Genomic DNA, 17,114 nt, shown 5'->3' with positions numbered 1-17,114 from the left:
AATGCTTAGCATACTAGTCCGGACGGGTAGGGTGAAAAATGAAGCGTTATGCACAGTGTACGTCGCAGATGCCCGACACACACTAAACACACCGAAACACGCAACAAACTACATCTAATTGAAACCCGTGTCTCTCGTTGCGTGAGACGCACAGACAGCATTAGTCCATGGGCCAAGTATGCATCGCTGCTCAAGGCATGATAGTAATTGATGTATATTCACTGTGGAAGTTAGGGCTGCTGCTTCTAATGTGAATAGTGGTGCAAGGCACGAAACCCTATGGTGAGAAGCTGCTGTTTCCTGGATCGGTCTCAGAAGTCGCCACGTGAGACCCTGATGAATGTTCTGTGGTGCTGTGTGAGTTTTTAGCTTTTGACCACATGAAAACCCACCTGAATTAGTGTGCATACTAATAAGCGCCTAATAAGCTCACATTAGTGACCGCTGCAGTGATCCTTAACTGTGCACTCAGTGCTTTCTTTTCTCTGGTAAAAATGAGTAGTCAATGACTGCGTCCGTATTTTACCATTTAGCTTTTTTTTTTCTTAGCTGAAGTAATATTACTGATGGTACGCTTTGAGTGCTTCGGGGCTGTGGCCATCCACAGAATCCAGTGCACTTTCACTGGAACTTTCGATGAGGTTTTGGTACTCCTCGGCCTACTTTGACCGTGGTTGCTCCATAATTTTTTACTAATGCAACGTTCCGACCTCAGGCTTACCCACTGTCCTATTAACACTCGTCTATAATAGCGGACATATGACCTATAATTCACATATGGCCTATAATAGCGGATATATGACCTAAAATTAAAGAAAGAAAGACACTATAACGTAATGGTTCTGCGGAAACCCGTAATGTGGAAAGCAGTAATTAAGGGAAAATGAGACATCCACCCAACCATATCAACTGTGACAGAGGAAACTCATACGGGTTCCTCGAAAGAAAAGCCTCGCAGTTGAAGAAAAATTCGTCCTGATCTGGGACTCGAACCCGGGACCACCACCTTTCCGGGGAGGCCGCTCTACAATCTGAGCTAACCAGACGGCTAGTAGATGGCAGGGCGAAGTCGAATTTGTCAACAACTCGAAGCGAAGGCGTTGTGGTGGCTCGGGAAAAATTTTGACCTCCTGGTGTCCTTTAACGTGCAGCTGAACCTAAGTCTACGAGAGTTTTCTTGCATTTCGCCCCCATCGAAATGCGGCCGGCATTCGATTCCGCCGACTCGAGCTTAGCAGCCGAAACCATCTCCACCGGGCTACAGCGGCGGCCGAACCCGGTCCCTGATCGTGCCTTTAAAGGGACACTAAAGAGAAAAATGATTTCTTGTGCACCAGTAAATTACCTTTCTACGACACTAAAAACACCACTCTTACCACAATAAGAAGCTTGGCGAGTAAGAAAAAGCGCAAGAACGAAAGACGGGTGGCGACGCTTCCTTGAAGTTCCCGCACCTGGTCGCTGTGACGTCATGGATTTTGATGGCATCTTCTAGTGCCTACTTCCTTATATAGCGGTACAGATTGACTACATTGTGTTCTAAAGGAACCAAATATTAAACATAGCAAGTTTCGGGAACCTTTACTCAGCCAACGTGGCCCAAATGCGAAAACATACTTTGGAATCCCCGACGTCACACTGACGTAGCGGCGTCGGGGTTTCGGCGCGAAATTCAAATACTGATACTTCGACCTTCCTTTTCTCGTCTAGTAATGAAACTGCTACCTTGAAATGACTGCCTGCAGGATTCTCAAACAATGCTTTATTAGTCTAAACTGATTTATTGTTTCGCTTTAGTGTCCCTTTAAGCAGTATAACACAGTATAAGCTGCTCGCTCGCCTGGGAAGCACTCCTCATAAAGGAATGTAGGCAGTGCGATAGCGATATTTGCCGGAGCAAAGAAAGACTGTAGAACCGACGCACTATCAGGCCTGGATTTGATAAAACAGGATGGCTATGCACATTCTTGAACTTCTAGGCACTGACAATTGTTCTGTGAAGGGCGGTCAGCAGATCAAATGCTCGCTGTTCTCGCGCCTTCGCCGCACATTGCCATTTAAAAGATTATCACTCGCAGCCGCTCGTCGCGAGCAAGGACTGCTTGCAGCAAATGCATTGGCTACAACTGTGAAACGCACCGACGTCTGAGAATTTACCAGATCATGCAGGTAAGCCGTTACAACTGTGTTAGCGGAAGCGAAAGCCCTGGCAATTTTTCTTTTAATCCTGTTCGAAGAACAGATCGACATTTTTGAGCGCTTCATTACGAATGACCGCCGTATCGGGCACAATATTGTGATTCCAGAGCATTCTGATTCAATGAAAGCTTACTACGGCTGCATCATTGAAAGGGGTCACCCACACGTTCTCTGGGATCTTACGTAAGCGTCAGCTATCTATTCTGTGTCAAGGACAGAAGTAAAACGTGGTAACAGGTTTTGTTCCTTGATTACGAATATATTAAAGAGCTACGTACGGCTACTGGCACAGCGTAACGCCACATCCGATTCTATGGATAATTCACGTTTGTATACGAGTGCAGGGATGAGTTGAGGGGACACCGGGGTAAGGTAAGAAACCGAGTGGCTCCCAAAAAAGAATGCTTTGTCGACACGAAAGGCTGCGATGTTGATATGGCCGCGTGACGTCACGTCTCCTGCACCGTATCTTTCAGAGAAAGTTTTCGACTGCGCCTGTTGACAAATTATTTTGTACCATGATCTCATTTTTCTTCTGCACCTATTGAATGAATCAATTAATGAATTTCCGCAGAAGCACATAACAATGAGAATTTTAGGACGGGAAGCTGCTTTACGCGCTCGACCTTCCCCTTATGCGCCTCTCGTCAAAATCTCAATATTTATTTCGCATCTCAAAGAAATTTAAACAATAATCTCCACAGAACGCCTGCACCTTCTACCGAGTAGCAGACCTATCATTTAAAAAAATATATATGGTAAAAGGGATTTTAAAATATATAAACCTCTAACTTTCGGGACAAAACCAAACACAAGATTAAAATAGGTGCATGGTGCGTCTGACATAATAATAAGTTCTTCATTTTCTAAGTGCGAAAAGTGGGAAGTTTATTCACAAGTACATAGGGCCGACTGTTTCTTCTTTAGTCAGACGAAAAAAAAAAAAAACTTTGGAAGCTAGGCTACGTCAGAGCCTGCTATCACCCCAAAATCCTCAATTTCTTACTCAAGTTCTAATAGGAAAGGAAAAAAAAAGATGTAAATAATGGCATTGGTGTGCTTCTAAGAAAATTATTTGTTATCGGTGATTCCGTGCTACGATGACAGAAGAGTCCCGGCTAGTGGTGATGATGATATGTACAGATGAGGAAGGTGAGATGCAAATATTGTGCTCACAATATGAAAAAAGCACGATACACACACGAATATGCAAAAATCAAAGGAATTGAAAACAACAAGATAATGAAAATACAAAGCACTGTCAAGTGTATAGAAATGGAAAAACACTAAAGTGCAAGTGGTTCGCTGTACGATGATCGAGGGTCCTCGCGTTAGGATGTTTGTTAATAACGCTATACGCATCGTGAATGTTGTTACGGGTAAAAGATTTGTCACCAGGAAACAAAAGTAGCTGGGCAAATAGAATTCCCGACAGTAATAATGCATTGGCGAAGGATCGCTGTCGAGAGATTTATCGGCCTGAGAGATACTTTACTCATACGCTGACAGGGCACTCAAAACTCTAATGAAAGCTCGGCGCAGTTGCTGAACGTAACTGAAACTACTTCACTCTCACGGTCAACTGAATTGAATCGAATGTATCAGCACATGTCTACTTCGGCCCGGAAGCGGAAAATCTATACGATACTAGAGGTGAACTTTTTTGATTGTGCATATTATGAAATGTTTTGTTTATTGTTAATGGATATTTATTATTGTCTATCATTAACTATTTTCTATTGTGATCATGTTTGCTCATTGTTTTGTTTTTTTCTCTGTGTCCATTCGGCCCCCGTTTCCATGATGTGTGATCGGGGTTTAGGCCTTGTCAGGAGGTATGCTTGGTCTACCTCCTTTAGCCTCACCTCGAGGGCATATTGTATTGTATATAATATGGCCAAATAAACATACTACTAAACATACTACTACTAAACTTAAGTCATGGCTAATATTGCACGCCTTTCCCGCTTCCCAAAATGCACCTCCATGCTGTATTGTCAAGTTCGCGAGAGAGCAAACTAATCTCGCTGCAGTAGCAGCCTGGTAGCTTGGTTAGGTTGGTGCTCACCTACCCGTCCTCGTCATACGGGTGCTTACAAAGAAATGCTCGCACCCGTGGGTAAACCTACTTGTAAACCTTCTCTTTGTGTTTTCACAATAATCCCAAGAGACACCACAAGAGCGGCACAAGAAAAGAAAGAGGTGTGTATTCTGCGTAATCACACTACATATGTGGAGCTGGTAAATGAGTACATTACGCAGGTAGATGCAAATCTGAGGCGCTTTCAGGAGTCTACTTTTCAATGCCCACAGTGTAGTCATTGGGCACACAATCTGCTAGCACGCCATTACGAACACAGACAGCGACGCAGTACCCACGTGACACACCAGGAGCGTTCACACCTCGATATTGCCACGCGCTGCTGTTTTACTTATCGTTGGTGACCACTTTCACCAGAATATCGCTGTTATCACGTTATCGCTCGGTGCAAGACACTCTTGCGGCATCAAAAAATTTGTCAATGTGCAATCCACTAGATAACAAAGCGAGACAAGCGTTTCTAATAGATGTCGCACGCGACGCGAATAGCTTTATACAGTCCCGCTTCACCGCGTGCAATCGGGTTTTCCCTGAAACCGGGTTTAACCCCTGATGTAACTTACCACTGGAAGTCACATTCCCAAGGGAAGATGAGGGACCTCCAACGAAAGTGAGGACACGCCGATGAACTTCTAACATCAGTGCCTTGACTGCTACACACAATGCCAGTCCATGGCCAAACAACACTTCTGGGAATGTCGGGTTCATGAAAAGGCACGTGGCAGAAAATTGACGGTCACTTAAGTATCCTTACGTGATTTAAATGCGAAACCATTACTTCTCTAATTAATTGGTTACGTCCATGATACGTGACGTCATACATTGTCATGCGTCCTTCATAACTCTACCTTAATGCAACTTGCTCTAATTTGTGAATTTGTGCCAACCTTAATCCATCTTAATCCATCTTGTTCTAATCTGTACCAACCTTAATTCACCTTAATTCTCCTTGCTCTAATTTGTACCAACCTTGACCAACATTAAGCAACTTAATTCACTTTACTCCACCTTAGGTCTCTAGCTTGTTCCAACTTTAATTCTTTATTGCTACTGACGTCATACAAGGCAATGATGATGATGATGATGATGATGATGATGATGATTATGATGATCTTTGTTAAAACGCGTTGCGGACAACGCCGGCTTATCTGCCTCACGGGACATATAATTATTTCGCATTAATACCTCGACATGATTCCGAACTACGAAACCTGGATCCGACAAGCGAAGCTAGATAGGCGTGCCATCTGGACGATTCGTTTCTCGACTTCGCTGACGAGTCTGGTTTGCAGTGAGACGAACACAGACTGAACGTCATCTTTTTTACCCCTACCTTTCCACCCATTCAGGCCTGAGCGCCAGTCTTTCCAATAAAGACACCGTCCATTCGGACAATCTCGAATTGACCCGAGCACTCGGTTGCTGTGGGATGTGCGATGACGCATGCTTATAAATAGTCAATGGATCACTGGATTCAGATTCGACGACCGCAGGCTGTGCTCGCTGCTATAGCGTTGTAGCTTGCTTTGCTTCTTGGGATCGCTCGCTGAGGTGTTCGATTCTTTAATAATTCTTCCCGGCAACGTTCCCGCATCTTCGCCGTCGTAATACCGTGACACTACACCCTTAAAAAAATGTGCACCCATTGAAGTTTATATTGACCCCCAAACAACAATCATTATAAATCTTGCCTACGCTTCCTTTATTTGGCACTCCGTGTTCGCTACTTTCCTCTCGCGAATGCCACTCATTCCCGGAGGCGCATGTCATGCTGATACGCGCGTGCCCTTCGTATCCTGAAGGCACGGCTAGTACGGCGTTAAAGAAAGGAAATGCGTGCGATATAAATGACTGTTACTGTTCGGGGGCAAGACGAGCTCCAGAGGGTGCATGTTTTTCTTCGAGTCAGTTCGCCCAGCGTTCGCAGTAAGCGCTCCCACCTGCGAAGCGCGCTTTAACCGAGTCTTCCGGCGGCAGCGTCTCGGGGGCGCACGACGGCATCGCGCGTCGCGGGCTCGCCGCGAGCACCGCAGCTGCGCCCGGCGGCAGCAGCAGAAGCCGGGAGAGACGCGCCGCCGCCAGCACACCGAGTGTCGCCGGCGAAGGCAAGCACCGCTGTCGTCGATCGTCGTCGTGGCTTCGCGCTCCGTTTCTCCACCACCGCGGTCGTGGCATGACGAGCAACTCGGCCGCGAGCGCGGACAAGCATATGCACGGTAGGCATCTCCCCACGAGCGTGTTGTCACTCTCTGTCTCTCACCGTGTCGCTGCTCTTTCGGTACGCTCTGCATAGGCAGACCGAGCGGAATCTGGGTGCCGAGGCAATGTGTTGGTCAGGGCTAAAGTGCCAATATAAGCCATTCATTGTCAGTCAAGCTGACTTGTATGTTGTGGGCTGCTCTACCGCTTATGCAGTTCCGCAGGTGACTCTTCTCTGGCGGTGCGAGAACAAGACCTGTCATTTGAGGAGATAAAAAGAAAAAAAAACAGCAATCGACAGGACGTAAGCAGGCGACAGACAACGGCGCCGTCGCCTATCTCTTTCTTACGTCCTGCATATTGCACTGCTTTGTTTTTCTATGAACTCAGTAGCCTAAATGCGCACGCTTTTGATGACCCATCAGTGAAGCTTCGCAGCACATGGCGCATGTAGTTGCGGGAAAATTTTGTTTACTTGCAGTCACCGACTGAAACTTACGCGATACACGAGGAGCAAGAAATAAGATGCGAAATGTGGAGATATTAACTGGAAGACAAACATCGAGTTTGCTACCTTCTACAGGGTAAGGGGTAAGGGGAGGAAGAAATGTGACAAGGAAAAGCACAGGCAGAGAGAGGGAAGCAGATACGTACACAGGCGGACATATGAATAAATAACACGGAAGAGCGTTTGCAGTGCTTCAGCCATAGGGCATTTTAACGGAGGAACTTCATTTGCGCCTTTGTTGCCTTCTGGTTTGAGCACCGTGTAGGCGGCATTCCAAGTTCTTTCTCGAAACCACTGTAGCAGAGATAGTGGAGGAGTTACCGGCCGGGTCAATATGCAAGATGTCCCAGCTAACTTTGGAGTTTAAAAATATGCAAATGCCACGTCTCTGGACAGAACAAAGGTAATGTTGTTTGCCGTCGCTTGGAGATACTCAGACAATGAGTAACAATGAAGTGACAATGACAAATTGTAGAGCAACATGAAGAACTCCCGATACAGCTTTCTGTTCCTCAGTACGTGCTATATAAAAGTGTTTTTCCGAGCGTGAAAGAACCGCGAATGCCCGCAAAGTGCCTCGAGCGGCCAGTCACACGAAAGTTTTACGTCCATTTGCGGGCTTCTTTCACGCTCGTAAAAATAGATTTATGTGGCACGTATTGAGGAACGGAAAGCTATATCGGGAGTTTCTCATGTCGCTCTCCAATTTTCTCATTGACTCTTTTCACCTAATTACAATATTTGAGAAGTTGATTAAATAATTAGGACTACTTATCTAATTAGGCGGAATGAAAAAAAAACTGTTTGAGCACGTCCTAGCCACGGCAATAAACATTGCATTTGTTCTGTCCAGCTACGTGGCATTTGCATAGTTTTAAACTCTGGCTAAAGTTAGCTGGGACACCCTGTATATCTACCATTTACACCCACTCCCGTCCCCATTTTGAATGTAATTTCGCCTTCAGCGCAATAGTACAGCAAGTGCGACATGCGTGTCTGTGGCAAGAGCGTTACATTTACCGCTGCCCCACACAGCATCTCCCATGGATCACTGAGTGGACCGGCCTGTCTAGTATATGTGTGTGTCTCACTGTGATGATATTGCTACACTAGTGCAGACGTTAAAACACACTATGGAAGTCAATCGCGCTCGCTGTCAGCCCCTGAGCTACTTTCATGACTCGTGCATTCACTGAATACTGCTGAATGTTTGTGCCCGCAGTGAGTGTGCACCACGACGTTGCCACTGACACCGAGAGAAATTAAGTCCTTTCTTAAAGGGTCGCCCACACACGACTGGAGCGGACTCTGAATTAGCATATAACCTGCGGTGGAGGACTTTCTTTTCCTTGCTATACATTTACCGCCCTAACATGCTACATGAATGAAGCAAACGTTAGTGTACACATTCTTGGTCTTCAGCGCGAAGGGACACGTACGAAAGCTAGAAGAAGACAGGTTTTACTTTTACGCTTGAGCTTATCCAGAAGAATACATTACAGATTCTAGATCGGTGCTTAACTTTCGAACAGGAACATGTCTGTTGGTATTATTCGCCAAGGGCAAAAAATCCACTGCTTGAATTTTCTTCTTGCCATTCCAAACTTGTAAAACAGGGGATAGCTTACACAGCTCTTAGGTCTGCCATCGCTAAGTCATGTCCCCACAGTATGCAACAAAGGTTTTCGTAACGGATAGATAGGCTAGAGGAAGCTGACTATCGTGCTCATTTGTTATCACTAACCTGTGAAATGCCTTCAAAATGGGTAAAAAGTGTTGCAAGAAACCACCAACAGGAAAAACGGGGAACAAAAAGGTTTGCTGTGATGTCCTATGTGCGTAGGTTTTCACGCGGTTTACAGAACGTAGCTAGTAGATATGATGTCAATATTGTTGTTTCCGCCCCCTGCAAATTGCCAATGATGTGTCCTATCATAAGTAGGAAACTTGAGCGGGGGGGGGGGCGGAAAAAGAAAAAATGGCTGTGGCTTAGGTAAGGTTAAGCCCAGGATGCGAAGCATACTAGCCTTTATTTTAGTTGTTGAACCACTGTTTAGCCTGGTGAACTGCTGTTGCTTGGCTATATTTGGTTCGGCTAGACGAAGAAACAACTCATGCATTACTTCGCCTTCAAGAGTGGAACGCGACAGCGTTCCCGTCGACCCGCCAAGGGGTGTAAGACAATGGGCTACAGGGCAGCGACTACGCGCCCCGCATTGGACGCGGTGAGCGTCGAGCAAAGCAGCGTTCGGCGCGGCAACGAAATGTGCGCCTGAGCAAGAGACGCACGCCTTAGAAACAGCGCGTTTCTAAGGCAACACCGCATTCACTAGAGGCGCTTTTGTACCGCTTTGAAGCGTTGTACTCGTGGCTCAGTGGTAGCGTCTCCGTCCCACACTCCGGAGACCCTGGTTCGATTCCCACCCAGCCCGTCTTGCAAGAGTTGAGCCAAAGCCACTTCTCCTCTGTCGTGACGTCACGGTGTCACGTGATTTCATGGTCACCGCCGCGCCTGAGGAGCTGGGTTGAGCCCTCGTAATATGCTTCGCATAAAATTATTGCGGCATTAGGCATGTGTCCCCTTTTGTACCTTGTAACACTGGCATAGTTTATCCGATTCCACTCAAGTGCGGGAAGGCTTGCATTGAACGAGAGGCAGGTGCCTCAATATCAGACTAAAAGGACATAAATAAACAATCACTTCACACTCCTAACGCTTAACATCTAACGTCGCATTGTTTCAATTGCGGTTGGAAGCCTTTGTTTAAGGACACAAAAGTCCTTTCAAGACACAAATGCCAAAGTACAAGCGAAATAATTGAGGCATTTCACATTAAAAGATTACGAGAGACGTGTTAGCCAAGCATCAATACCACTGTTAGAAAGCGAATTTCAATATCTTCTCAGCACGTGTGTCAATCTCAAGTAGTTCCTTTTCCTGTTTGGTTTCCATAGATATACCTTCTTATATGTTTAACCCATAATTTTTAGACCTTGGGATGTTTGTTTGCTACGGTTTTTGCAATCACTTATATATATGTTGATCGTTTCATAAAGGTTTTGTTGAGAGTTAGCGCTCGTCCTGTCTTGTTCTAGTCTTCGTATGTGTCACTTCGCGCTAAAAACCAGTAATATGTCGCCGTACCAACTCGCCCAACTGTCCATCCTGTTGCGTTACTGTACATTTGCCGAAATAACGATTCTTATGCGCTGTGAAAAATGTGGACGACGCGCTTGCGGCCTTCAGCACCCTTTTAGGTATAGCACTGAGGAGACGATGACATCAAAACGTAAACGTTATAAACAGTGCCCTTTTTAACAGTTCTACATGAATACGTTATCGAACGAGAACCGGCGTATTCAGCATGGTATGACTGATGGCTGGATACGTTATGATTCAATGTATGGAGCAAAGGCTGCGAGACCACGCTCATTTTAGTGATTTCCCCGAGTCCCAACTTGAAGCTTGCTCCGGCTTTTCGCGGCATCGACAAGGCGAAATCGCCCACACGGAGAGACAACGTAGATCGCCTTGTTTCAGTCGCTACTGCAACTAATCTTTTAAGATCGGCATTTATATCGGTCAGTATTTGCACACCGAGGCGAGAAAACCATGAGAGACCTTCGCACGATCTGGGCTATACGAGTGACATTAAGAACACGAAGTACTTTGATCGGTGGGGGGGGGGGGGGGGCGTTGGCGCTTCCATGTGTGTGTGCATGCGCATGCGCGCGTGCGCGCGTGTGTGTGTGTGCGCGCGCGTGTGTGTGTGTGTGTGTATGTGTGTGTGTGTGTATGTGTGTGTGTGTTTTATGTGTGTGTGTTATGTGTGTGTGTTATGGGTGTGTGTGTTGGGTGTCTGCGTATGAGTGCGCGCTTGCCGGCCTGCTGGTATCCACAGCTAGATGGAAAAGCTCATTAAGTATTCGTTGAGCGGCTGTACGATTTGTGCTGATCTACTTTCGTTCATACTCTACAAGACAGCGATCTAAAGTTTTCCTTTCTTTCTTTTCTTGTTTCTTTAGGGATGCGGAATGGTTCAATTTAATATTAAGAAATCAATGCTTTGTATAAGTGTAGCTAGGTTCCAAGGGAACTAATTAAATTTCAATTGAAAGTTTACTAGACACACGGAGAAACAGCATTTTATTTTTCGCCTTCTTATAGTAATGAAGACTATTCAAGAGATCATGTGTAGGGTATATCAAAACCAGAACAATTCATCTAATACATTTGGAAGCAGGAAGGCATATATATCTTAAAATGCAGTTCTATATTACTGCGTGCGCGCCATATATTATGTCGGCGAGCATTTGTTAACATGTCTGTTTTTTACCCCGTCTTATATATATATATATATATATATATATATATATATATATATATATATATATATATATATATATATTTGTTGTTGCATGCACAGTAAATATAGTATATGAGCACATATTGCTAATGCAGTAAACAATTCAGCAAGGAGGTGAAAAACAACGTCACTTTTCACTGCCTGGATACTGTTCATCACTGTTGAACTTGAAATGCGCATGTCAGACTTCCGATGTCCTTTAGAATTGTATACCTTGCATAATTCTCGGAAGGGGGCAACCTGAACGGAGGTACGAAACAACTGTAATAATGCGTTTAGATGTTACATAAAATATATTTCTGTCACTCGTCACAATTTTGTTGATTGATAAATTCCAGTGGACGTTATTTCTTTCTGGGGCCCTAAGATGAAAGAAAGGAGTTTTAAGATAGGGAATGCCGGCAGGTTAATTATACGTGCGTCCGATTTGCTTCCCTGCACTAGGGGAGGAGAATACAGGGACGAAAAGAGAGAGGGAGGAAGAGAGATCATTACTTGCGTGCGCACGTGAAGATGAGCAGCAAGTTTAAAGAAGAGAGGGCTGTCCAAGTAGGCATGTTATGTTGCTTCGCCATGCTGCTAGCGCGAAGAGTTCTGTTCACACAACGCTTTAGTTGTATTTGTTTCGCGCCATGCAAATTGTTTCGGGGCACGCAAACGTCCATTGTCTCAAATTATCAAGGGAAGGTGGAATATGCTATCACAATTTTTACCAAGGACCCCATGGTGGCGGAACAAGTGGCAATTGCCCTAGCCATCAGGAGTAATAAGCGGGCCTGCATTTACAGTGATTTGAAATCCGCTATAAAGTGTTTTGATAAAGGCTACGTAGCTGATGTTGCAGCTAAACTTTTTGAAAACATTGGGATTATGAGAACTGAAATCCGATGTTTTCTTGCGCATATGGGGAAAGTGGACGAGACTCGGATAAACCTCAATGAGGTTGCTCATGACTTGGCACGAAAACTTGCTAACTGTGACAGTCACAACCGAGCCGTTCACCATCGAGCCAGGGAATATAGAGATCATTTAATAACATACAATGATATTACCAAACACTACTATTTAGGACGCAGGAAATTCTCATTGCCACATTCAAAACTGAACAGGGCTCAGGCAGTCTCACTGCGCTTATTGCAAACAGGTACATATCCCACACCGTACACCATTAATAAAATATATCCAGAGAGGGAGATTAAGATGGACTGCAATGATCGTAATGGCATCATTGGAATCAGACTTATGCTGGTGGGGTGTCCCGCGACTCTCCCCAACCTCGTTGAAGAATGGACACAGTGGGAGAAAAGGATTCAAAGCCCATTGTTTCAGGACCAACTAAGGGCCGTCCAGAGGGCCCACGATGTCGCTGAAAGGCTTGGCCTGACACTGCCAACGTGGGAGCGGCCCGCCTTGGCTTAAGAAGCCGAGCCTCCGGACCTCATTACAATAAATGTTTTCTCACACACACACACGCAAACGTACAAATAGATGCTCACTTACTTGGGGTTGTTAGGCCTGATTCACACAGCCGTCAATCGCTCCGTCCTGTCACTGTCACGGCACTGGCGTCCGTCATGAGGCAGCATTTTCTCGCCGGTTTCTCCTGAAAATTGGCACGCCGGTGACCGTGGCCGATGATCTTAACCTCGTTCTACTGTGCGTAATTTTGCATGCAATCCCATCCCATTACACTTCTTTCTTGTCCCTTGGTTTATTAGCCAATTTCACAGATGAATGTGGTGAGCAGAAGCAGACTCGTTAAACATTTTAATTTTATCATCAACCTAACGGTGGGCGTATCCCAGCGGCATGAAAGCGAGTTTACTTACTTACCATATCGGTCCCCACGTAATAGTCACATGAAATAGGACTGAGAACACCTCCTACGCTTAAATGCTGCTTGATGACGCATCGTGACCCCGTTACTTGGACATGCAGTGGCGAGACGTGCTGCAGCCAGAAAGCCTGCAGACGTGCCTATGAAATGCTCATAACACACGCAGGGGAAAGGAAGAAGAAAATTTATCTTGCCTGTTTACGGAATTGTTTGTGAATAATTCAATTGATGATTCATTAAAGCTTCCGCTACATATCGAGAAAATATTAATCAGGTGAATACTACAATGTACATGTAGCATGCCCCCCTTTTTGGTGTCTTTGTATTATTTAGCTTTTCCTGCCTCATTCAGCCAAGTATTTTACGATTCTTTGTTGAACTTCCTGGCTATAAAGGATTTGCGGAAGGTGTCTTCTCCCGTCACACTTCGCCGACTTCGCTGTGCAACGTCTGAGTGCATGGAGGTACAAAGCAGGAGTTTGTTGGTAACACCGTGCTATATCGCAAACTGAAAGGTGGCACGACAACACCATGAGAATGGAATCAGAGATAACGATGACACGAAGGCAGGCTGACCCCAATAGGCAACCTAGGCTGGGAGGGGAGGGGGAAGAGGAATCTGAGGGTAGCGGCAATGTTGTGCAAACAAGACATGAGGCAATATTAGGCAGTACTTTAGCGATGTAACAGGAGCATGCACACATCACTGCCGGCTAATTAGGTATGGTGGTGCCGCAGTCACCGTTCGAGTTGTATTCTGTCAAATCATTTCGGGCGCCCTGATTCTTCCGCTCGCAACTTCTTCGCATTTTCTTAGTAGACAAGCGTGGAATTGTAATCGTGTACTGTTCAGGGTTAAGTCACTGAGCGAAATAAGATTTTCACATTAGCTATCTGAGAGATCGGACGGTTTCCTGGAGTTTTGTCCGCCGAGAAGTCGCAGTGTAGTGGAGCTGGACAACAGTTGAAGTTAAATAAAAATATTCCACTGGGCTCTGTACTTCGCACGTTATTCACTTTTAATATAAATGTCGGAAAAAATTATCTCCGCAGAACCGCACTGACGATCACGTGCTTAGATGCATTCATAAAATTTTTGCGTCAGAGTGCTTTCGAATCATCAAGCAATCCTGGAGAATTGGCAAGTCAAGTTCGCTTTTACAGCTTCATTTGTGTGTCTTCTTGTGAGAAAGCTTGTGAGAAAAATATCACTTCGGCTACTGCTTGAAATTAGATCGTGTACGTGTCCCGTTGAAAGAATACATGGCTACGTAAGAGCTCACAGGTTCACTTTTCTCACAAAGCGAAATCTGGCCGCAGAGACATCACTAGTGGAGTGAAGTTGGCGTCAATAAATAAATAAATAAATAAATCAATCAATCAATTAATCAATCAATCAATCAATCAATTAAGAAAAAATTGATCAAATTTATTTATCTCAAGAATAGAAAGAGGGGTAACCGGAAAAAACATCAACTGCAGCTTGACTATTAATAAGCCCGTCCCCGTAGACTATAATTCGGCAGTGAGCCGCACTCGCACACGTACAGGGTGCAATAAATGCAAGCATTGCATAAGTAACGCAAAAAGTGGAAAGAAAAATATAAAGCCTCCTAATAAATTGAGCAAAAAAAAAACCGTACATGTATGAAAAAGGTTTAGCTAAAACAGTTTGGACTGTTATGGCTAACGTACCGACGCCGATGCCGGAGATAGAAGAAGACTTTGTTTGCATGGAAATGTATTCCATGTTTCTCAAGTTTACCTAAATGTAAAGCAATGACCGAGGACACCGAGGACAACATAGGGGAAATTGGGAAATTACTTCTACTTACCAACTGAATTAAATAAATTATAAGAAAATGGAAATCAGAGTGGATGAAAAAAACAATTTGCCGCAGGTGGGACCGATCCCATGCCTTCGCATTACACGTGCGATACTCTTACCAATTGAGCTACCGCGGCGCCATTTTCCCATCCACATTGTTGGGGATTTTTGTTTTACTAGTAGAACTGACCTTGGGAGTGTTAGCCAGCGCCACCACTCACAAACCATGGAGGCCGATTTGGAACACCCTTAAGGCCCGTTTATAGTCCGACGTTATCGGCGCGCGGGCGAGCGTCGTTGCGGTCAGTCACGCTACGTCGGTTGCGCTGCACCAGCCGAGATGCCATCCCCTCTATACTTCAACGCACGCGCCGTAGGCTGCTATCTTCGGAGCATGCGCAGAAGGTTCGCCAAGTCGCGCGCCGTCCGCAAAAGCCGTCTGCGGAGTTGTGTTGGCGCCTTTACATATGTGTGTGTGTGTGTGTGTGTTATATTGTTGTTTCGGCTATGTGAAAGGGAATAGCCGTCACCATTACAGGGTGACATCTCTTTATTTTATTTCCATTAAAAAAAGAAGTGTTAATACATAGATACAATATCAATTTAATAAAAGAAAGTTGTTAGAGCTCTCAGAGCTGATCACCGTAGTAAGGTGTTATTCCGTGTGGCCCGGGCAACTTTTATATATATATATATATATATATATATATATATATATATATATATATATATATATATATATATATATATATATATATATATATATATATATTGTGGTGCGACTTGCAAAGGCAAGTCGCACCACAATGAGTTCGTAAACAAAGTCATAAACGCTCACAAGTGGCCGTGATGCGGACTCGCATGAGCGCATAAACAGGCGAGAATGCACAGAATACAAAATACAAAAAAAATATAATACGTAATATACAACCGCTAATAATTACAAATAAGAGAAGCAACTTGTATTTACATTGTGTGAATCTTCAGTGCGATATCTAATACTTGTTAGCGATGACTGTGTCTTCGTAAAATGTTGAGTGCGTTCAATACTTTGCGCTGTGCTATTTACGATGGCCTTGGGCCCAGCAATTCTGCCAGTGATAAAGGTCGGTAAGGTTGAACACTTCGTATGTCCTTGTGTGCTATTGTTATGTCGCGGCATTCTGTGTTAATTATAGACTTATTAGTGTGCTGTTTTCTTTCCTATAATGGCTGTTGTTGTTTAAGTATGTTTTACGAAATATGCCGGATGTTTTGTTTGTTTTTAATATCCCCTCATATTATCATCATTTTCTCATTATACGATCTATTGTTTGTGGATAAATCGCCAACACAACACTAGCCAACATTTCTAATGTCACCAGAATCAATCCTTTACAGCTGATACAGGTGCGGCTGATGTAGCCGCATGCTCAGCACGAAGGCAGCAAGTCCAGGCCGATAGCAAGCGGTGACGTCGATTTCGTTTTAGCAGATTAGGATCCGTTTCTAGGCCAAAGATTAACGAGTGGAAAACGTGGGAAGGAGCGTTTAACCGCCGTATTCAAGCTGCAAAGAGTAGGAAAACATAGCTCGAGTGACTGTGTCGCACCGCTGCCTGAACCTGTAAGCTATTGAATGTAAGCTGTCGATGCGCGGAAACGGATGCAGACGAAGAGTTTTTTTTTTATTAATTGCATTTAGGGCGCGATTGGTGCTCTCCTCTTCTCTGACATAATCGTGCTCATAATTGTCACAAACGAAACAACGGTTGGGAAGAGACACAAGGACGCCACTTTTAAAGGTCGCGTTCAAAAAATAAATTTGTATAAATGTTCACGCCATATAATTGTACACGAAATGTAACTCTTCTTATGCAGTTATAAATGAGGTCTTTCCTAAACATCAAATTCTAAGCACTGCACTCGCGTACACACAAACGAAAGCCACAGAACCACGGAAACATTATGAAATGCGTAAGCAAGGATATGTGCACGCTTTCGTCGTCGGTCAAGGAGAAGCGGTTGTTGAAGGCGACGCATCGGCTTTGCGTACATTCGTGATTGCAGGAGAGGTTTCACTGTTCTCAATTCCTG

At 44.7% G+C, this 17,114-nt stretch overlaps 1 protein-coding gene across 6 annotated transcripts in view; it reads left to right on the top strand.

Annotated features, from left to right (window-relative positions):
* The window catches only part of LOC135898538 (anoctamin-7-like), a 117,270-nt gene that overhangs the window by 30,964 nt on the left and 69,192 nt on the right, over nt 1-17,114 (top strand). Inside the window, exon 1 of one of the 6 annotated variants that reach the window (XM_065427544.1) lies at nt 6,240-6,516. The exons of 4 other annotated variants lie outside the window; for them this stretch is intronic. In XM_065427544.1, coding sequence (XP_065283616.1) covers nt 6,474-6,516 — 43 coding nt within the window. In that variant the 5' untranslated portion in view covers nt 6,240-6,473. Of the gene's footprint in view, nt 1-6,239; nt 6,517-17,114 lie in introns of those variants that run through there. One more of the 6 variants, XM_065427542.1, reaches the window with a different exon arrangement.

This window comes from Dermacentor albipictus, chromosome 2, assembly GCF_038994185.2.
Source record: "Dermacentor albipictus isolate Rhodes 1998 colony chromosome 2, USDA_Dalb.pri_finalv2, whole genome shotgun sequence".
Taxonomy (NCBI): Eukaryota; Metazoa; Arthropoda; class Arachnida; order Ixodida; family Ixodidae; genus Dermacentor; species Dermacentor albipictus.
Note: the sequence above shows the minus strand (reverse complement) of the source record. Positions and strands in the feature narration are given on the sequence as shown.